Source organism: Papio anubis, chromosome 7, assembly GCF_008728515.1.
Source record: "Papio anubis isolate 15944 chromosome 7, Panubis1.0, whole genome shotgun sequence".
Classification (NCBI taxonomy): Eukaryota; Metazoa; Chordata; class Mammalia; order Primates; family Cercopithecidae; genus Papio; species Papio anubis.
In genome coordinates this window covers 153,314,313-153,336,427 of record NC_044982.1, presented here as the reverse complement: position 1 = coordinate 153,336,427, position 22,115 = coordinate 153,314,313, and the positions used below count along the sequence as shown (strand labels likewise).

Genomic DNA, 22,115 nt, shown 5'->3' with positions numbered 1-22,115 from the left:
CAGAGCTCAGCTCCTGTTGATATCAAAGCCCTGCTGCGGATGAAGAGCATCACCCACAAAAGCTGCTCTTTGTCTTATAGTGGCCGAGCCTCAGGCCATTGTAGAAGCCAACAGTGAACCCTCAGAGGACGTGAGCGAGGACACCAGAATCACGAATCAACATTTGGCAGTTTTGTCCCAGTTTGTATGATTCTTAGAACATTAAAGAACCTTGGAATTTGTATTTTTATCCAGCAAGGATCTGAATACTTTTAAAGACAATTGTCCAGTGTAGCATTTCAATTATTTCCTGGTCTTCCTCAGTTCACAAATATTCGTTAGAATTTGTTCAAGTAGGCTGGGTGCGGTGGCTCAAACCCGTCATCCCAGCACTTTGGGAGGCCGAGGTGGGAGGATCACTTGAGGCCAGGAGTTCAAGACCAGCCTAGCCAACATGGTGAAATCTTCTCTCTACTAAAAATACAAAAATTATCTGGGCAGTGACGTGAGCCTGTAGTACCAGCTACTTGAGGGGCTGCAGTGAAAGGATCACTCGAACCTAGGAGGTTGGGTTCAAAGGATCACTGCAGAGGTTGCAGTGAGGCGAGATCGTGCTGTTGTACTCCAGCCTGGGTGACAAAGTAAAACTCTGTCTCAAAAAATAAATAAATAAATAAAAATTAAAAAGTATTTGTTCAAGTAACTATAGTGATATTTTCCAGAAGTTAAACTAAAAAAAAAAAAAAAAAGAAAATTATGCAGGAAAGATTGTTTTTAATGGTAAGATAAATCTTAAAGGTGAGACAATTACTGCAAGCTTTGCTGAATTTTAATAGATTTTTTTCATAACAGACTTGAACAGGAGGAAGAAGAGATCCTGGGAGCTGGCTATCTATACTCCACACAATGAGCTAAGGGTACTCAGTGTCCTCAAATGGAGAAATTTGGAAGAGTCAAACCTACACGCTTCAACCTGGGCTCAGTTTTGTTTTGTTTTTAAATAATTTTACCTGTAGGCGCTACGATGAGGAGCTTGTTCCTCTTTCTCAGTGGTGAAGCCAGGTATTAAAGTTATAAAACAGAGTCTAAGGCCACCCCAGACTATTTGCCGATACGCACTGAGTACATTGTGTGGAGCAGCACTCTTGCTGTGCAGGTGGTCCAAGCTCCATGTTCCTGTCCGGCTTTATTGCCTCGTCCTATCTCCCTCATTCAGCCTTCATTAACCCTCACCTTCCAGCCTTACCAAACTCCAGCCATTCTGCAACTATGTTAGACACTTCTCTTGCTTCTTCCTTTCTCATTTATCTAGTGAGCTTTTTATTCTCCAGGTATCAAGTTGTCCCATGCTCCCAGACAGATTCCCAGACGTCTTCCTCTCCTTCTAGAAGGCAACACATACATACCTTCATTCCAATATTTATATTGTATATTTTTTATTTAATGTCCATTTCCCACCAGACTATGGGCTTCTTAGGAGCATGAATTAGGTCTTCTGTCTTTGATCCCCAGCCCCAGGTGTAGTATCTGGCACAGAGGAGAGCCTCGTTACTGCTTGTGGAACAGTGGGAGGGAATGCAATATGGCTTTGTCAATTACCCAAAATAATTAGAGGGATGTACCTAATCTTTTTTATTAATTAAAAAGAGCACAGTGATTTCACCATTTAAAAATTCACCACTTAGTTTAGAATCTATTACAGATTGAGTATCCCTTATTTGAAATTCTTAGGACCAAAAATGTTTCAGGTTTTAGAATTTTTTGGGTTTGGGAATATTTGCATATGCATAATAAGAGACCTTGGGGGTGGGACTCAACTCTGAACACAAAATTCCTTTATGTTTCATAAATACCCGTAAAGCCTGAAGGTAATTTTATACAAAATTTTTAATAATTTTATACAAAATTTTTAATAATCTTATACAAAATTTTTAATAATTTTATACAAAATTTTTAATAATTTTGTGCATGAAACAAAATTTTGACTTTTTTGACTGTGACCCATCACATGAGATTGAGTATGAAGTTTTCCACTTGTGGCATCATGTCAGTGCTCAAAATGTTTCAGATTCTAGAGTATTTTGGATAAAAAGTGGATACCCCAGTTTGAATAAAAAGTGTGTGTGGGGGGCCAGGCGTGGTGGCTCACACCTGTATCCTAGCACCTTGGGAGGCCGAGGCAGGTGGATCACGAAGTCAGGAGATCGAGACCATCCTGGCTAACACAGTGAAACCCTGTCTCTACTAAAAATACAAAAAATTAGCCGGGCGTGGTGGCGGCACCTGTTGTCCCAGCTACTCAGGGGGCTGAGGCGTGAACCCGGGAGGCGGAGCTTGCAGTGAAGCCGAGATGGTGCCACTGCACTCCAGCCTGGGCGACAGAGTGAGACTCTCTCAAAAAAAAAAAAAAAGGTGTGTATATGTTTAACTCCATAAAATACATATAACTCCATCAAACTAGAATGGGTGTGTACATATATATTTGAAAGCATTTTTATGGAGTTATATTTTTTCTTTTGTATTTATTTGAGACAGGGTCTCGTTCTGTCGCTCAGGCTGGAGCGCAGTGGCATGATCTCAGCTCACCTCAGCCTCCACTTACTGGGTTCAAGCTATCTTTCCACCTCAACCCCCTAAGTAGCTAGGACTACAGGTGCATGTCAGCACGCCCAGCTAATTTTTGTATTTTTAGTAGAGACAGAGTTTCACTGTGTTGACCAGGCTGGTCTCAAACTCCTGAGCTCAAGCGATCCACCTGCCTTGGCCCCCCAAAGTGCTGGGATTATGGGCATGAGCACCCAGCCTTTTTGTATACTTTCCTGTATAAGTGGTGACCATTTATAATGAATACATATTACTTCTGTAATCAAGAAACAAGGTATCTTTTTATCTTTTGCTGGAAACCCTATTTTAAAACCTAACTTCCCTTTTGTTGCTCTCTTTCTAGTAGAAATGTAAACCCAATAGGGGAGGGGTGGGTGGTTATAATTATTAATATTTACTTTTAGAATTTCCAGAATAAGATGATGTAAGATAGGAAAGCAGAGAGGTGATTTTCCTCACTCCTTTAAGTCAGGAAATGATAAATCATCTTATGAAAGAGATGTGAAGAAAGGATTTTAATCAATTCAGAATATAACTGGCAATGTGTTTTCCCACTTACCTGAAATAATAAAGTTCTTTAAAACAAATAAGCAAACTGTATAACATAGTTTTTTTTATTTGTTTTTTGAGATGGAGTTTTGCTCTTGTTACCCAGGCTGGAGTGCAATGGCACGGTCTCGGCTCTCCACAACCTCCACCTCCTGGGTTCAAGCGATTCTCCTGCCTTAGCCTGTAGCTGGGATTACAGGCATGTACCACCACACCCGGCTGCTTTTGTATTTTCAGTAGAGATGGGGTTTCTCCATGTTGGTCAGGCTGGTCTCGAACTCCTGACCTCAGGTGATCCACCTGCCTCAGCCTCCCAAAGTACTGGGATTACAGGCGTGAGCCACTGCGGCCAGCCTATGTAGCATAGTTTAATGGCTACTAGCCTTGCCATTCTTCTGTCTGATGGCTTCTCTATTCAACACTAGAGTGACCTAATCTTTTTGAGGAAGTAGAAGACAGAAAGGTCTTTCGGCACTTAAAACTAAACACACACACCCCCCAGCCACCTCTGAAGCGCTACACCAGCAAAAGCATTTTGTCTGCTACTTCGGACACCAGGCCACAGTCTGAACACACATTGAACAGGTTAAGTTTTTGTTCTTTCTCATTCTTAGCACCTTGAGCATTTCCCCTGAGACTCATCTCAAATCGGGCATGGAGTCTGCCCACTCGCCAGCTTAGGAATTCATTTCTCATTGCTCATCTTACACAGGAAAAGCAAAGTTGCATTTCAAATGTAGTAGTACCTCTGGACCTCTTGGGTACCCATCACACCTCCCCATCTCCCCCAGAGGCCTCTGAGCCTTTCTCAGCCTCGCAGGTGCCTCCAGAGTTCCACAGCCTTCTTCCTGTTCTTTCCTCACCAGGCCGGATACCCAGAGCTGTGGCTTCCATCAACCAGCACCTCCTGAGATCAGATGATGTGGTAAGCTGCTGCCTGGACCTCGGGGTGCCCAGCATTTCATTCCGCATCAATGGACAACCTGTGCAGGGGATGTTTGAGAACTTCAACACAGACGGGCTCTTCTTCCCTGTGATGAGCTTTTCAGCAGGTGTTAAGTAAGTGATGGTTGTGATTTCACGGAGAGTAGCAGTTACCCCACCTCCCCACCACCACTCTGAGCTGCGAAGCCAGCAGTCTCCTTCAGCGCTTCAGTCCTGTGAACTAAGTTCCCCAGGACAGTGATGGTGCTAGGGTGAGAGTTCACCACAGTCATTTGCTCCATCTCTAGTGGTAAAACCTCCCCCAGGGGTTGTATTATGTACTCAGATAAACAGTAAGATTAATAGGATAAATCCTGTATGGAAAATTAATAATTATAAAAGTATTACATGCTCATTATAAGAAAAACTTCAAAGACATAGTTATGAACAATACAGTAAAAATCACCTATGATTCCAGTGGTTAGCTATAATCTCTATTAGTACTTTGGCGTATTTTTCAAGTCTTTTGTTCTACAAATATACATCTGTTTTTTAATTGGTATCACACCAGATACGAAGTTTATGTCTTTTATTCAACAATAAATAATGAGCCTTTTCCTGAGTCATTGAGTATTCTCAAAATGATTTCATGGCCATATAATAGCCCTTTATTTGACTGTTTCATAGGGCAGCCATTACTCTGCTGTTACAAGTCTGTGCCAATTTCATTTTTATTGTTGTAAATAAAATTCTTATGAATATCCTGAAGTATAACTCTTTGTATGTTTCTATTTGGTTCCTCCTTGAAATTGGTCAAAATGCATGTACCTTTTAAAGTCTAAATTTATAATTATGTGGCCAAATTGATTTTGAGATTCTATGAACAGTTCAGAATTCCTTATCAACAACTTTAGACTCTAAAAAGCTCTGAAAACCATACATTTGTTCCTAACTCATTTTGTAGTAAAATCTAACCTGAACTCATTTTGTAGCAGAACTGTCATCAGCAGAAATGAGGCTGTTTTCAGTCTTTCATTTATTCTACTTCTTGTGAATATTTGTATGTTCAACTGCAGAAATATTAATGTGTCTGATTATGATGTACTGCCCCTCGCCTGGCTGCAGTTTCTGCTTAATGTACATAACAGGTAACTTTTAAAAAAATTCTAAAGAATTCCAAAGTCTGAAGCACATCTCTAACGATTTCAGATAAAGGACTTGGGCTTGGGATATCATTTAAAGCAACATATGGGAATGTCCAACTGATTGGATCCTTATTCATTTTTACTGTTATTGGTTATTTCAAATCTTTGCTGATTTGGAAAAATTGTACCTTAGAGGATTAATTTTTGATTTTTTATTACTAATGTGGCAAAACATGTTTTATGCTTATTTTTATGTACTTTTTTCTACACAATATTTTTGCTAATTTTGTGTTCTCAGCCTTTCTGATGCTCATTTTTTTGGTAGACATCTTACATATTTTGTATATATTGACTTCATATAGTATATGTAATATATTTACATAGTTACATATATGTCATATATTTACATATTACTTTAGTATATGTAATATATTACATATTTACACATACTTATGTGTAATAATTTATATTTATTAAGGATGTTAAACTGTTTCTTATTGGTTTCAAATATTTCTCCCAGTTTCTGATTTATACTTAAAACTTGGATTTTTTCCTACTGTTTTTTGTTTTTCTATTTCACAAAAGGACTATAAGTCAAAGAAAATACCAGGAACCCATAATAGTACCACCCAGAGATAATCATATTAGCTTTTTATATACACAGTTAAATATTGTTCATTCAATTGGGCTTGTGCTATGCATGCTGCTTTCCTATATACTATTGCTATTTCTCTGCCTCTTTCCTTGTACCTACCAGTTGGATGCTATTTTTAATTATTTTAACCACGTTATACATTTTAATGTCTGTAAGGCAAAACCGCACAATAACCCTTCTTTCCCAAACTTTTCCCAGCCATTCTTCATCCCTGTATTTTAAAGAGATCACAATCAATTGAGCAGGAGACTGGAGTCAATGTAGAATCATCCTAGTGTCCATGGAAGCCCCTGGACAAGGGTCATGGCAGGAGGAGAGTTGTGGGAAGCAGGAACTGAGATCTGGGATCACAAAGAAACCGTTTCAGGGATCCAGGTCCAAGTGAGGGGATTTTTGGGGTGAAACCACTCTAGTAGGCCTCAGCACCTCATGTGGGTTGGTAAACCAAGACATGTTCATACGTTTTCCAAAGGAGGATTTTGGTTCTGTTTCAATTATACAAACTATTTAGAAGTAAAGAATTGTCCTTTGCAAATGGTACTCAACCTTTGGAATTTGAGATGGATGTGCGTGTATGTTTGTATATATACACAAGCATATTTACAAACATATTGATATAAATGGATGTAATATACTAAAGTTACATATTGGCATTGTCTGAGGTTCTTGTAACAAATGGAGAACCAGTAGAATTAAGCTTTACTGAGGCTGAAAATCTTCTCATCACATATTCAAGCCAGGGAATCTTATACTATCTGCGGACACTGTATTCTAAGAGTTGAAAGTTCTTCTGTGCTGAGGATATTTCATCTCAATTCTTTCTTTTTAAATATGTGAGGATACCACATAGAGCTATTATCATTGGTAGCCATAAGAAGTGTGTGGAAAACGAGGAGTGTTGTTGACAAGAGAGGCACTGTAAGCCCAGAAAAAACTGATTGGAGTAAAGGCCTTCTGGAAGAGGGAAAGGACCTTCTAGCCCTATTTTCCATCTTCCCCACTCCACTCTTTAGTGGAGAATGGGTACAAATATAAATACAACACAACAGTGTTGGGGTCTTCCACCCTTTGACTCAGGACCTTCCCTGAAGAACAAGGTTACTCTGAGCAGTCAGTTCCCAGGACTGCATTTGCCTGTGTAGCTGGTGGCCTTGGTCACCCACCATTAATACTCCTCCCACTTTTACTTATTTTGCCCATGTCCCACTCATTGTTTTTTACCAATTTTCAAAGGGAGTATGTCTATTTCACAAGCATGTCATCTGAAAAAACTACTTAGGCAAATTTAGGTCTATGAAGAAGGGATCTTCTCCAGTCTGCTGGCTAATGGACTTTTCCACGTTTTGTGTTTAGAGAACAGTATATCTGTTTTCAAATATTGCGTAATTATTCTTAATCATTACTTCATCCTTCCTGTCTCCCTCAGAACAATGAGATAGGATTTTTGTGTCTGTGATTTTGTAGACGGTAGTGGGAGGATTTTTTTGGAATCCTCTCTTGACAAGAACTGCAGTTAGCAGGTGAAAAAATAGTTGACTCAAAGGTATCCACATGTAGAAGACGTTTCTAGCATCTGGTGTCTAGGTCAGCAGATCACGCAGCCTTCTAAGTGCACAGATAAAAGAGAAGCAAAGTTGCAAGAGAAGAAAAATGAGATGACTAATCATTTAGGAGGCACATCTGCTGAGGAAATTTAAGAAACTGAAGGGTCCAGATGTGTTGACTTGAAGAACCAACAGCTTAGCTCTGAGAGCTTTTTGCTTGTAGCAACTGAACAGGTGGAAGGCTGAAAAGCAGTGCCAGTGGGGTGTGAAGCGGGGCTTGAAGTCACTCAAGCCTCCTGTCTCTCAGGAAACTATCAGCTCTGACATATTCCCGGCTTCGGATCTCACAGCATGTTGTGATTTGAAGAGAGGTGGAATCACAGGGCCTGCATAGTTGGGAAATCCATTTTACTGAAATGCCTCTAGCGCATCACATGATGACCTTGGTCAGGGTCGGTGCAGGACCTGTACTGGGGGCTAGCCAGTTGCTCATAAATCAAAATAAACCAATTGACTATTCTACAACCCAGGTGTTATTCTTACGTCAACCGGTAAAGTATGATTTGGTGCTGAAACCCAGCAGTTCTTCTCTGTACTACTTTAGTTCAGTTGAACAAAGAGCTAGAAAGAGAAACCACAATATGAATTCCAAGTTAATTAAAGTATCTTATTGAAAAGAAATGTGTTTTATAATGAAATTGAAAAGAAGTTATTGTTTCCGCCAATACTGTAGAACACATGCCTGGTTTTATAGCATCTCTCCCAGCAAGATGCAAAGTGTTATGCCGGTCTAGAAAGAGATTCTTTTTCTGCCATCATACAAGTCTTCAGAGTTGTTGCTCGTATTTATTTTTAACTTCTGTATGGCTTCTAAATTAGATTTCTCTTTCACAGGCCTGTTTCCTCCTTTTTAATGGTCTTTACTGAGATCCTTGTCTTGAATTTTTTAAATAATTTTTATACTTACAAACAATGTTGTTAATAATACCTGATTAGGATGTCCCTGCCAGCCATCATTGAAGAGCAAAGCTACATGAAGAGCAAAAATCTTTTTCAATTAGATTTACCCACAGTGAAGTCAAAGTTAGTGTGAGTAATTACTGACAAAACCCACAAATCAATGTCATAGCCTCTTTCCTCTTCATGAGTATTCCTCCGTAGTTTTCTTCTCAGTGTGGTTTGTTTATAGACAGTATTATTAGTGCAGTAGGCCCCCAGTGTAACAACCCTATTCATTATAGAATAGAATTTGGGATGAGGTATATGTACCTTATAGCCCACCGAAAAGGTTGAATTACTTAGATGCCAGGAAGCTCTTACTAAAAGTGATCTTATATCCACCCCACAAATGGCATGAATCAGATAGAGAGCATTATACAGAAAGCCATAGTATATAGTGAAATTTGGGTGCTAATTTTTTTTGCAGAAAATTAATGAGTTAGTTATCATAGTAGAATATATTTTATGGCTATAGTTAAACTCCCCATAAATCTTTTTAATCATCTTACATAACCTTTTTGCCAGCTCTAATTTATAAAAATAACCATATCCAAAGATAGTATTTGTGGTTGCTGTTTGTTTTCTGTTGGTATTCTCCAGACTTGGCTAAAATTCAGGTAACCAACAGCTTAGCTATTTCCAGCTTGCTGTGGTCAATGCTATGGAAATTATTGCTGAGATAAATATACTTCTGCAGAGAACATGATGGGCACTGGCTGGATTGCCCTGAGCTTTCATCAAACACTAGCCAGAAAGAAATATGAATGTGGGAATGTCCATAACTCAGATCGTTCTCCAGTCTTAGCGATATGGGCTAAAGATGCAATTATGAAGCGTGACTTACGAGTTGAATTCAGGTCAGCAAAAGCTGGCGAATTCTTTCTCCTCTTAACCACAGCTTGTATCCTTTACTTCTGTGAAACACTATCGCAGCTCTCTGGGAGGAATTCAATAGCAGATAACAGTAATAAGACATCTAGTAAGACTAAAGTAATTTTACACGTTTGCTAGCAAGCTCTGAATAATAATACGATAGCCCAACGAAAGGAATGTCAGTCACCCCTTTGAGCACAGCACAGCTCTGCCATGATTTTTTCTGTTTTTTTTTTTTTTTTTTTTTTTTAATTACTGGGTCAATCTTTCAAATCTGGGAATTTGTAATAGGTAGTCCCATCTCTCCTGCAAATTAACAAGCAAAAATGCACAAATCTCAAAGACAAAGTTGAAAATGCTGGCAGAGATTTTTCAATATAATTTGTCCTGTGTTTTCAAAATGAGTCAAGTAAATAAACATTTCCTCTACACATCCCAAAACTTCACTACTCCCAGGCAGCTCTTACTGAAGCTGTTGCTCATCTTTGAGGCGAAAGAATCTAAGGACAGAGTCGCTTACTGTAAACACTTTAAGAAGGAAAACATCTTTGAGAGCTGATGGAACATCTGAGTTACAGGAAGAACCCCAGAAAATGACACAAGAGCTGTGGTGGAAAGGATTCAATTGATGAATGAATTTGATTTTTAAAATCCATTAATGTAGAGAAAAATCTGAGGATAAAGAGGAACTAATTGTAATGAAATCCATTCCTAAATTCTCTTTTTTATGTTAAATTTAACATTTCGGGGATGCTGGGTGAGCCCATGGCACTCAAGGAGTCAGGGAGGAAAACATGTAGAGAGGGGAGATTCACACTCTGATTGGACATTTCTCGTTTGTGAATGAGGCAAAGGATTTAAAAGGTAAACATTAAGTGCCAGGTAACCCATTTACTGAGAGAAGTGGACGAGGTAGATTTAACTTTATTGTTTCTTCTACCCTTGTAACTCCGTGCTCTGGACTTCTGGCCCTGGGTAAGTTCGTGGGTAGGTCCTGAAGTTTTTATTGCTACTTTTAGGAACAAGAACAATCTTGTCAGTCATTTGAAAGTTCTGTCTATTTGAATCTAAAATCAAAATCTGTGTCCAGTTTACAGCTTGAGCCCTCCCCCAGCTTGGGCCTGCAGTATGAGGCAGCTACTTCTCCACATTGGTCTGCTCCTCCCTGATTGGCCAGCTCTTATTGCAGACCCCCTTAGAGTTGAGCCGCAGGGAGAGAAGACTGGAGAAGAAGCGTGTCTGATGGAGTCAGTGCTGTTGTCAGGTAGCATTGAGTGTTTGCGTAGCAGTTGTACAGTTGCTGCCTCTTTCTTTTCTGGGACCCGTTTGTAGTTTTCTTAGCCTCAGGCTGGGAACTTCTGACCACAGTTCTTTTGACACAAGCCTTACTGCTTCTGTTGGCTGCTCCCTCTGGCTAACCCTAAACCTCCCTCCAGATCCCCTTTCCCACGTCCCCCAGCCCCTGGGTTTCTGACCTCTACTCAGACGTTTGCCTTTCTGGGAAGTCCCTTTTTAAGATGGCGGACAGTAGGCTCATTCATGGAGTCCTTAAACAGCCTTCTAGGGAGCACAGTCCTTGGCGTCACCCTGAACGGAAGGGCAACTCTTTTCCATGCAGCCCTTTCTCACGCTGTCGGCTCTGTCACCAGGAAAATGTGTCCCTCAGTAAACTCCAGAGGACACTTGTCAAGCTTCTACATGGGTTCTTGAAGCCCTAATCATTTGGCTTCCAAAAAGGGAGGACACTTCACCCTTTCTCCCTGAAAGTTCTCTCCAAAGGAATTGTTTCCTTTATCCGTCTAGAGGTGTGTGATAGGCTGTGGCTGTTAGAATTGGTTTCACAGGTTTGTTTTTTGTTTTTTGTTTTTTTGTATATCCTACATAGTTGACTCAGCACTTCACTTTAGAATGTGAAAATATTTAGCATCCTATGAATTATGGATTCATACCTCTAACTTTGGGACCTGAACCAAAACTCTGAGACAGAGGGGAGCCCACTTTCATATACTCAGATAATTGAAGCGAGTTTCAGATACTTTGTTTCCTTCTTTGGTGGTTCCCTTCAAACCTAAATTTTATATCCCTAGTTATTACCTTTGATCTCATCAATCTGGATCTAGTAGGGCAAGTTATGAGGGGGACCTTCAATATTGGTGGCGGTTTGTTGGATCCCTTCTCACAGACTCTGGGCAGTTTGTTCACAGGCAGTGAGGGGAGGAGCCACAGGTGGTGGGTGTGCCTGGGACCATAGTCTGTTCAGTCTGCCTGCTGAGGGCACAGGGATTCTCATCTGCAGGACTTCTGAAGCAATCCAGGACCTTTTCTTCTACCCACTGAAGTACAGCACGATGATGTTTGAAGACCAAAGCTTCAGTATGCCATAAACACTGATTCCTGCCTGTGTTAATTTATTTTACAGTTTATGTGGCCATTAGAGGACGTAAGATTCAGATTTATAACCAAATGATCAGTCTGCTTTTAATAACTGAATATAAAAACTAAGCATTGTTCTCATTATATACTACCTGAAACTCTACCTTTCTTGATTTGTTATCTTATCCAGCAGATTTTAAAACCTAAGATAAATTTTGAAACTCAACAATTAGCAAGAGAGCTCATGAATAATTAAATTCCTCTAGAAATCCTCCTAAGAGGTGATTTACTTGTTCTTGGAATCCATATGCTAGTGAGTAATGGAATACGCTTACTTGCTGTACAAGCTACTAGGCATTCAGCTCCTCGCAGGAAAGATGCTCAATGAGAAGAGAGAGGCAGAAAATTTCCCACACCAATTCTTTGCCCAGAAAGATCCAATTTTATCCCATGGTTTCCATACGTCAGTAACACAATCTGTTATGTTGCAATTGAATTGGGAAGTTCTCAACAAATAATGTTAAGATTTAGTCATTATTTCCTGAGGTTCACTAAATTAGTAATACTGCAGGCTCATGACTCAATTTTGTTTTAATTTCATTGTTCACATTGTTAATACACATAGATCGTGCCCTATTACATAACACTTAATGTAGGAACATTCACAAGGGACAGTTGTGATTCTAACTCTATATCATTATTATTGAGTACCTTAAAATAGGAAACTGGGAGGTTTTGTATGATTTCTATAATTAATTTTAAAACAGTATTTTGTAAAATGCTTTTCAGATAAAGTGTTCTTATTGGGAAGGAAGAAAACCTTAGCATCTCTTTACTTAAAAGAAGCTTTATTTTCCTGTTTCACAATTAGGTTTCCACTATCACAATTAGGCAGCCAACACTGAGAATATCTTGCAAGGCTGACCTACCAAAACGTTCCAGTGAAAGGAAGTGAGGCCCATTGGAAAGTATCCTGTTGTGAAAGTTTTGCCAAATCATAACTTTTCTCCATATACCTCATCCCCCTCCACTCATACACACAGTCCATGAGCAATTCCGAACAAGCCTAATTCCAAAACAAAACTGGGTATGGCTGCTTGGATCACCTCGGTCCAACCCACCATTATCTCCCTGTGACTGTTTCAGGAGCCTCCCCACTGGTCCACAGATCTATCTGCATAGGGCAACTAGGAGAATCTTATATTTCCTTACATTAAAACCCATCAGCAGCTTTCCACTTGAAATAAAATCCTACCTCCTTGCCAGGGCTCACAGACCCTGCCTGATACAGCCCTACCACTCAGGCTCATGGTGTTCTCGCCCACGCCACCCTCCTTCCTGTTATCTGATCCACCCAAGGTCTTCTCCACCTCAGAGCCTTTGCACTTGTTCCTCTGCCTGAAATGCTCCTCCTCCAGATCTTGAGCTCACTGGTTTTTCCTTACCCCTCAGAGTTAGCTCACATGTCAGAGAGGCCTTCCTTGATGCCAACAGCCAACCCCTTACCTGAGTGAATTCACAGCTCCCTTTTTAAAACCCCATCAGATGTCTCCCAATCAGTACTTATGCCTATTTGTCTGCTAGAATACCTGTTTCGTGACACCAGGGATGCCGTATACCTTGTTCATTGCTGAATCCCAGTAGAAAAGCAAGTGCTAATTGTATGGGCTCAGTAAAGATTTGTTAAATGGAGAAGGGGAGGGGAATGAATGTTGTACGTAAACACTGCATATATATTGACTTTTTTCCAGTGTTCAATTACTGTTGAACCTCCAGAGTGCCATATCTTGCCATGTTTTAATTATGGAAAACTGGTTGTATTTCCTCATCAATTTAATGTGGTTGCAGTTGACTTGTGAAAGCTCTATTTCTGATTATAAACCTGGGATCATATGAAGTAACATTTTAAAATCGCTTACTTTCACCTTTTTCTTTTTGCGTGGGGAACTTTAGGGTCCAATCTAACCCTAACCTAACCCATGTATATGAGGCTGACTTTCAGCCAGAATGCTGAATTACGATATTGAAAGACTTCTGCGCGATGGTAATCAGAGCCTGCCTGCTGTTACTGTCAGACCTTTAGTGTCCTTCCCCACTTTGTTAGGAAGTGCCAGTGAGCACTGCAGGAGGTGGGCCAGGGTGTCAGGATTGGGTACTATCAGGGGGATGATACTAAGAAAGACATTGGCATCCCAGTGAGCAAATGCTTGATGCCCATCTGTCCCTACGCGGCCATGGCTGCCTCCTCACAGCCACCCCGATACGGCTGCTTCAGGGAAATGTGGCCTCCACAGTGTAACATTTTTAAGTAACCTTGCCAGCCATGAACCATTTGTGATTAATACTCTGATGTTACTTAGTCTTTTCCTTGAATATTAAAATAAGATTTTACTACTTTCTCCATATAGTTATATCATGCTTTCTTTAACCAATGTGTGGATAATTTCCCTCAAGAAGAGTTGAAGTTATCATACTGTAATTTCGATATGATCTTTACAGAGAATAATCTCATCATTATCACTGTTATGCTTTTCAATACTGCAGTAATATCTATAGTAATTATTTACCTATTAGAGTACAGATAAACTTGGTTCTAAAAACCTAGTGGTTTACGTATATAAATGTTTAGGGACTTAGCCGTGATAGGTCAGCTGAGGATCATGCCTTGATGCTCACTTACCCCTCTGCTGTTTTGGTACCTACTGGAGGATGTTTGCCGTGGTTAATCTGAAGTCATTCACTTCTCAACAAAATTATGTTGAGGGTGGGAGGCAGGGATTGATCTTTAATTTTCACTTATTTGGGCTGCATTTTTTTTAACCTCTGTATTTCTGCTGTCTTCAAATGACAGAGTACGTTTCCTGATGGGTGGACGTCATGGAGAGTTTAAGTTCCTGCCACCCTCTGGCTATGCCCCTTGCTATGAAGCCTTACTTCCAAAAGAGAAGATGAGATTGGAACCTGTCAAAGAATATAAACGTGATGCTGATGGCGTTAGAGATCTCTTGGGTACCACCCAGTTCCTATCCCAAGCCTCTTTCATCCCATGCCCCATAGACACCAGTCAGGTAGGTTCAAATTGCCAGCAAAAGACAGCGGATACAGATGAAACCATAGAGTTAAATACTTCTTTCTTTCTTGTCTTTGAACCTTACTTAATATACATGTTCCATAATTATTGTGTAATGTGAACAACTATTACTCTCCACATTTTCACCATGTGCGTCAATTGGGTCTTTAAGGATTTCTCAGTCAGTGAATGTTGAACACCTGCTATGTGTGTTATATTCTGTGAAGGATAGACAGAAATATTGATGTATTCTCTGGGAATTCTCAACCAAGTTAAAGATGTAAGAAGCAAATGTATGATTTTTTTAAAAGGCCAAATGTAATAAATGCAAAATGAACAGTATGCACCAGTAAATGCTAGAGAAATCCTTTAGGCTACAATGTTTCTAGAAGTCTGTGTGGTAAGGGTGGAATTCAGTTAGAGCCTTTAATAAGCTTAAATGGGGGAGGGTCTCCAGGGGTGATATAAAAGAAATGGGATAAATAAGGGCCTAGAAGTAAAAACACAAAGTAGAAGTATAGACAGGTGGCAATGCATGTTCTCATATGGCTGAGCTCTTGGAAGAGGGAGGAGCATGTAGGAGAAGAGTTGGAAAATAAAAGGGAGAGAAACAGGGAATGGCATGGAGGGCTTTGAAAGTGCTGATAAATGGATATTTTCTTTCCCTTCCAGGGTCTGTATTTTGAGAGAGACACATCACGTGGTGTTACAAGGGGCATGCGAGAGCTTTTAGCATTTTATATACAGCAGGGCTATTTGAATCACTATTCTAGATGTTATAGAAAATAAATGAAAAGAGACCATGCCTCTAAGGCACTTGGGGTTAATAATTTGCACAATATAGCTCTTTTAGCCTACAGGCTTTCTCTAGCATGCATTTTCCCCGTAATATTCATATGACCCTATTGTATTCATCTATGTGTATATGTTCATGAGTTTGCTTCTTACCTCCTGTGGCTAATGACTATGTATTATTCTATTTTCATACTGCTATAAAGAACTACCTGAGACTGGGTAATTTATAAAGAAAAGAGGTTTAGTTGACTCACAATTCTGCATGGCTGAGGAGGCCTCAGGAAACTTACAGTCATGGCAGAAGGTGAAGGAGAAGCAAGCACCTCTTCACAAGGCAGCAGGAGAGAGAGAGCGAAGCGGGAAGTGCCACAGTTTTAGGCCATCAGATCTTATGAGAACTCTATTACGAGGACAGCAAGGGGGAAGGCTGCCCCTATGATCAGATCACTTCCCACCAGGCCCTTCCCCTGACACGTGGGAATTACAATTCGAGATGAGATTTGGATGGGGTCACAGAGCCAAGCTATATCACTTTCTATAGCATTTCAGTATTTCTCTGCCTGCTTCACAGAGTACCTTGATGGGGAATAAGAATGTTGATAGGAAATTGAGAGGGGGTTGTGAGCTAGAGGTAATTCTAAGAATTAGATCATCTGGGTCCTGTGTATTCTAGATGTCAGGGAGGAAAAGTTTTTCTTCTACCCTCCTAGGTTCTGTTTTTGGGGTCCTGTGAATTAAACTCATATGGACAGATTAGAGAGAAAAAAACATTTTAATCACCTGGTATGGCGTTCACAAAGAAATGTGGCTCAGGGAGGAAGTCAGAATTTGGAGCTTATATACCATCTTAATAGGGAAAGGAGATGGGGAGAAGGGCACTTCTGGGAAAATAAATGTCTTTGGGGAAAGATAAATGATTCCTAAGGAGAACAGATAGGAGATACGATAGTTCTGTGACAGAGTCTGTTTAGGTGTGATGCTGACCTTTCTCTGGTGGTAGGTGGCAATTTCCCCTGGGAAAAAAATTGTTGAATTCTTTTGGGGGGGTTCTTTTTTTAGGCAGATAAGAGGAGTCCAGAAAAAGCCCCATCCTGTGTCATTTGTTTTTCAAAGTCTTCAGCTCAAAATAATCCTTATACCACTGTGGCATTTTCTGGACTCCTTCATAGACAAGAAGCTTGAAGGCCAAGGCCTGAAGGAGCTTCTTCATGGATACAGGGCTGCTGTTGCCCAAGCAGACAGAGAGTAGAAGCATGAGTGTGACTGTCTGGGCTGCCTCTCCTGACTTAAGTAATCAGAAGCATGTGTGTTACTCAGACAGGGCTTTCTAGAAGATGCTGGCCTCAACAAGAGTTCAAAAGAATGAGGTAAAGTTTTGATCGGGGAGACTTGTTGAATGACTTTGACCAAAATGCTGATAGTGATATAGACAATAAGGTCCAGTCTAAGGGGGCCTCAGATGGAGATAGAGGAACTTGTTGGGAACTGTAGTAAAGGTCGCTCCTGCTATGCAAAGAGACTGGCGACATTTTGCCCCAGCCCTAGAGGTCTGTGGAACTTTGAATTTGAGATAGATGATTTAGGGTATCTGGGGGAAGAAATTTCTAAGCAGTGAAGCATTCAAGAAGAAGCAGAGCATAAAAGTTTGAAATATTTGCAGGCTAATGATGCAATAGAAAAGAAAAACCCATTTTCTGGGGGAGAAATTCAAGCCCACTGCAGAAATTTGCATATATAACAAGGAGCTGAATGTTAATCACCAAGACAATAGAGAAAATGTCTCCAGGGCATGGCATTGACCTTTGCAGTAGCCCCTCCCGCAGGCCTGGAAGGAAAAAATGATTTTCTGGGCCAGGCCTAGGGCCCCCTTGCTTTGGGCAGCCCAGGAATTTGGTGCCCTGTGACCCAGCCACTTCACTCCAGCTATGGCTAAAAGGGGCCAAGGTACAGCTCAGGCCATGGCTTCAGATGGTGCAAACCCCAGGCCTTGGTAGCTTCCACATGGTGTTGAGCCTGTGAGTGCACAGAAGTCAAGAATTGAGGTTTGGGAACCTCTGCCTAGATTTCAGAGGATGTCCAAGCAGAAGTTTGCTGCAGGGGTGGGGTCCTCATGGAGAACTTCTACTAGGGTGGTGTGGAAGGGAAATGTGGGGTTGGAGCCCCCACACAGAGTCCCCACTGGGACACTGCCTAGTGGAGCTGCGAGAAGAGGGCCACTATCCTTCAGGTTCTAGAATAATAGATCCATCAACAGCTTGGACCGTTCACCTGGAAAAGCCACAGACACTCAAGCATGCAGGTCCTCCTGAAATGTCAGCTCCAGCTGACAGATGCCAGGCAAAAGTATGGGTCCAGTGCTAGTCATCTTCTAAGTTGTCAAAAGAAACTAGAAATCTGGAATTTTATATGAAATCTCCCATTTCCTAGGGATTGTCAACCAATAAACATGAAAATAATAATAAAAATAATCTGAAAGGAAAAAAAACTTAGGCTCCCAGTTTGTGACCTCTGTGGAGAGATAGGAGCAAAACATCAGGAAAATACAGAGGAACTCTCCCTTTAGGTAATCAGGGGACTCAAAGGTAGCAACATTTGAACTAAATGCGGGGGGAATAAACGTTGAAGGTATTTGCCAGGTGCCAAGGAAGGGTGTGTGGGGGTTGTGTGTGTGTGGTGTGTACAGTGGGGGTATTAATAAAGGTTAAGGTTGCATATGCAAGGACACAGAACTGTGAAACAATGTGGTCTTTTAGGAGAATTTCAAGGAGTTTGAAAAGGATGTGTTTGTAGAGACTGTGATGAGAACTGAAGAACAGCACTGTGTATGTGGTTAATACATCTAGTCTTAGTGTCAAGGAAGACTTGGGTGACACTAAAGAGTTTTGACATGATTTTTTGTTGTAGACTTGTCCCACTGGCTGCAGTGTAGAGGATAGATCAGTGGGGAGCTGGGGAGGCCAACTATAAGGCTCTTGGAATGGTCTACAGAGAAAATAATGAGGTTGAGTAATGGAGAGAAGGGGAATCCTCAGAAGGACACTTAGGAAATGAACATGGTAGGTTTCATGACTGATCAGATGGGGGGAGTAGTGCCAAGGGAAAGATAATGGGATCACTTCCAGGCTTAAAGAGGTAGTGGGGCCATGCAACAAAAAGAGGAAATAAAAACAGGAGGAGAAAAAAGATTTGAAAGGAAAAATATCAAATTCAGCTTTGAGTAACATATTGAGCTCACTTTAATAGAAGAATCCTGTAGGCAGCTGGAACCATGAGTCTAAACTTGAGACCATGGTTAGAAATGGCCTGACTTGGGAGTGATCATCTACTGGGCGAGAGAGCATGGAGAGAGGAAATAAGGTGAGGCAAGCATTCACATGTGAAGAACATACAACATATATACCTATAGAAAAGACAATGGTCAGAGAGGCAGCAAGGAGCAGAGAGGAAGCCAAGAAAGGAAGAGGGAGGAGGGCTGGGAGCATGTGGGTCAAGCAGAGTGAGGTCAGATACTGCAGCTCCTCCTGAGTGATATGCCATTCAAGTGGGGTGCCTGATCCTATAGATTGTGTGATGGGTTTCAATACAATTGATTCTTAGAGTTCTGGCTTTTCACTTGCTCCTTTTCCTTTAGGTTGTTTTGCCACCTCACCTCGAAAAGATCCGAGACAGACTAGCTGAAAACATCCACGAGCTTTGGGGAATGAATAAAATAGAGCTTGGCTGGACTTTCGGCAAGGTATGTGTCTCAGTGGCCAGGCTGGGGTGGAGGATGGGATTGCCTTGTTATCTGGAACCGTTCTTCCTGCTGCATGCCTAGTTTTCATTGCATTCAGTAGTCAGGAACACTGAGGAGACCAGATCTTCGCAGACAGAACCAGAAGTCTGTCCCCTTTCTTACTCCCAAATACTGGTTTATTTTATTTGGGATATATCGTTGTTTCTCAGCACCTGCTTCAGAATACTTACATCTCTCCTTCAGAAAAAAAATTGTCATCTCTGTGTGAATAGTGAAAAGTGGCTGATTCATTGTTTTGAATCAGAACTTGTTTAATATGGTTTTCAGATGTATCACTAAGATTAATGGACACTCAGAGGAGGATAGGAAATCTTTCACTGGAAATCATTTTTCAGAGAGAATGTAAATTGACTGTGTTTCATGATTTGTGTAAGGTCATGTCTGAAGGCAGAAGGACAGGTGAGTTCTGAAGCTTCCTATTACCCCGACACTCTCAGATGACACACATTCTAGCTTAGTTACTGACAAAGTCTCTGCACTCCCACTCTTATGTATTTATATAGCTACCATAAAATATTCTCACCACATGAGGATGGCTTCACGATTGAACTCCTAATATCTAGCTCAGGGTCTGTCATGTAGTACAGGCATTCAACAAATGTTTGTTGAATGAATGAATTACTTAATGTCTAAAACTGTACTGTCTAATACAAAGCCATGAGTCACATGTGGCTACCGAGTATTTGGAAGTGTGACTAGTTTGGATTGACATGTACTAAAAGTGTAAAATAGTCACCAGAGTTTGAAGATTAGTGTGGGGGAAAAAGTAAAATATCTCATAAACAATTTCTTCTGTTGATTACTTGTTAAAGTGATTATTTTGTATTTATTAGGTTAAATAAAACACATGATTAATTTCAACTTTTCTTTTTGATTTTCTAATGTGGCTACTAGAAAATTCGAAATTACAAATATGCTTCACTTTTGTGGCTGACTTTTGGTTCTACTGCACAACACTGGTCCAGATTCTGTAGCCTGTCCTATACTGAAGAATGTTCCTCTTCAGTAACATTATGTGTACATGAATTTTGGAGGAGCAAGAGCATGGCTGCCACATGTAACACTGCTTCTCTGGGAAAGTATGTTTGAAATGCAGATGCTTGTCTAGAAATAAATCCACAGAGCACAAACCACTGGCAACTTGGAGACTGTGTGTCTCGTTTACTGGAGAGATCATCCGTTTGCCTATCAGCAAGTTGCTGTCTTTGTCCTGCCTGATACGGATTGCCTGGGCCATGTTTCAAAGTATGTTCTGTTCTGTTTTCCCATGCAGTGCCAGCTGTCAAAACTTAAATCACATTCTTTCTTATGTCACCACCTAGATACGAGATGACAATAAAAGACAACACCCTTGCCTTGTGGAGTTTTCAAAGCTCCCCGAAACTGAGAAGAATTATAACCTGCAAATGTCGACTGAAACCTTGAAGTGAGTGTTTAATTGAGCTGAAGTTGTACAAACAATGAGTAGATGATTTAATACATTATAACTAAACTGCAAAGATACGTCTCTTGCCTGAAAACATGGCACATTCTAATAAATTAGAGGAGATGATGATGAATCCTGTCACAAGAGGATTTAGCATAACCATCCACCATTATTATTGACTATATTTCTTAAACCATTTGCTATTTGCTAGGGACAGGGAAAAGGTAACAGGCAGAAGAGAAACTTAGAATCAAAAGACCAAGTACCTCCTGCAGTTCACATTAAATAAAGGAAAAAAGATAAAGCATTTCTAAATCCCATTGGGAAACCTGATATGATTCACTAAAATTCAATTTTAAAATAACTTTTGCTTCTATGTTGCTACCCATGGGCCTAATTTAGACCTTAACTTTTCTAGCCCAAATTGGTATCTCCCATTTTGAATTCTTTGGGAACTTGCTACCTGTTCTCTTGTCTTTGCATTTCCCTGTTCTCTAGTTGTCACTGCAGAACATTTTAACTTTGTGGTTTTGTTGGCATAACGATGCTTGGTAAGGTCCCTTGTCCCACAGGCTCACATGGGATACCTTCAATTACACTGGCGCTTCTTGAAGGTACAGCTTCGTACTTCATGGTGTTAAGCACAGTTTATGCACTTACAGGCATCATGCAGTAAATATTTGCTACCTGGGGCTGGGTATTAGAATTCTGTCTGTTCCATGGAATTAGAAGCAGCATATATTTCTCATGCAAATTTATAAAATAGAAAAATGTCTCCAAGACAGGCAATTAACAAATTTCTCTTTTGTAATCTTATGCTTGCTATCATCTAAATTGGGAGTTGGCAAATATGGCACATAGGACAATCAGACCAGCTACCTATGTTTGTAAATAGATTGTTTTTGTAACAGAGTCAGACTCATTGGTTTGCATATTGCCTATGGCTGGCTTTGCTCTGTAATCACAGAGTTGTAGCTGTGACAGAGACGTATGGCTCACAAAGCCTAAGGCATTTACTCTCTGGCTCCTTACAGAAAAAGTCTACTGACCCCTGGTCTAAATGAATGGCTCTTGTCTGTTTTCAACTCAGATGTGAATTAGGGTTCCTTCTGTTCCTGACACTGCAGTTGACCTTGGTCTTCTTCTGTTGTGTCATAGAACCCTCCTGGCCCTGGGGTGCCACATTGCTCATGTTAACCCAGCTGCTGAGGAGGATCTCAAGAAGGTCAAACTGCCCAAAAAGTAAGTGATTTTTTTAATGGTTCAAGATTTTAATGCTTTAACCTGGATTTTTAATCCAGGAGGGTGGTACCAAGACAGACAGCAGCCCACATACTTGCTAGCACCAGCTCAGAAGGGCTCCCCTGTTTCCTAGACGGCACT

The 22,115-nt window shown here is 40.6% G+C and overlaps 1 protein-coding gene across 15 annotated transcripts in view; it reads left to right on the top strand.

Moving 5' to 3' along the window:
• The window catches only part of RYR3 (ryanodine receptor 3), a 569,735-nt gene that overhangs the window by 312,278 nt on the left and 235,342 nt on the right, over positions 1–22,115 (top strand). For all 15 annotated transcript variants that reach the window (XR_002523591.2, XM_021941701.2, XM_021941703.2 and 12 more), the window contains 5 exons: positions 3,999–4,191; positions 14,497–14,713; positions 19,142–19,246; positions 20,629–20,732; positions 21,891–21,974. Coding sequence is in view for 14 of the 15 variants with exons in the window: in XM_021941701.2 (XP_021797393.2) it covers positions 3,999–4,191; positions 14,497–14,713; positions 19,142–19,246; positions 20,629–20,732; positions 21,891–21,974 (703 nt within the window). In the remaining variant the exon portion in view is untranslated. The remainder of the gene's footprint in view (positions 1–3,998; positions 4,192–14,496; positions 14,714–19,141; positions 19,247–20,628; positions 20,733–21,890; positions 21,975–22,115) is intronic.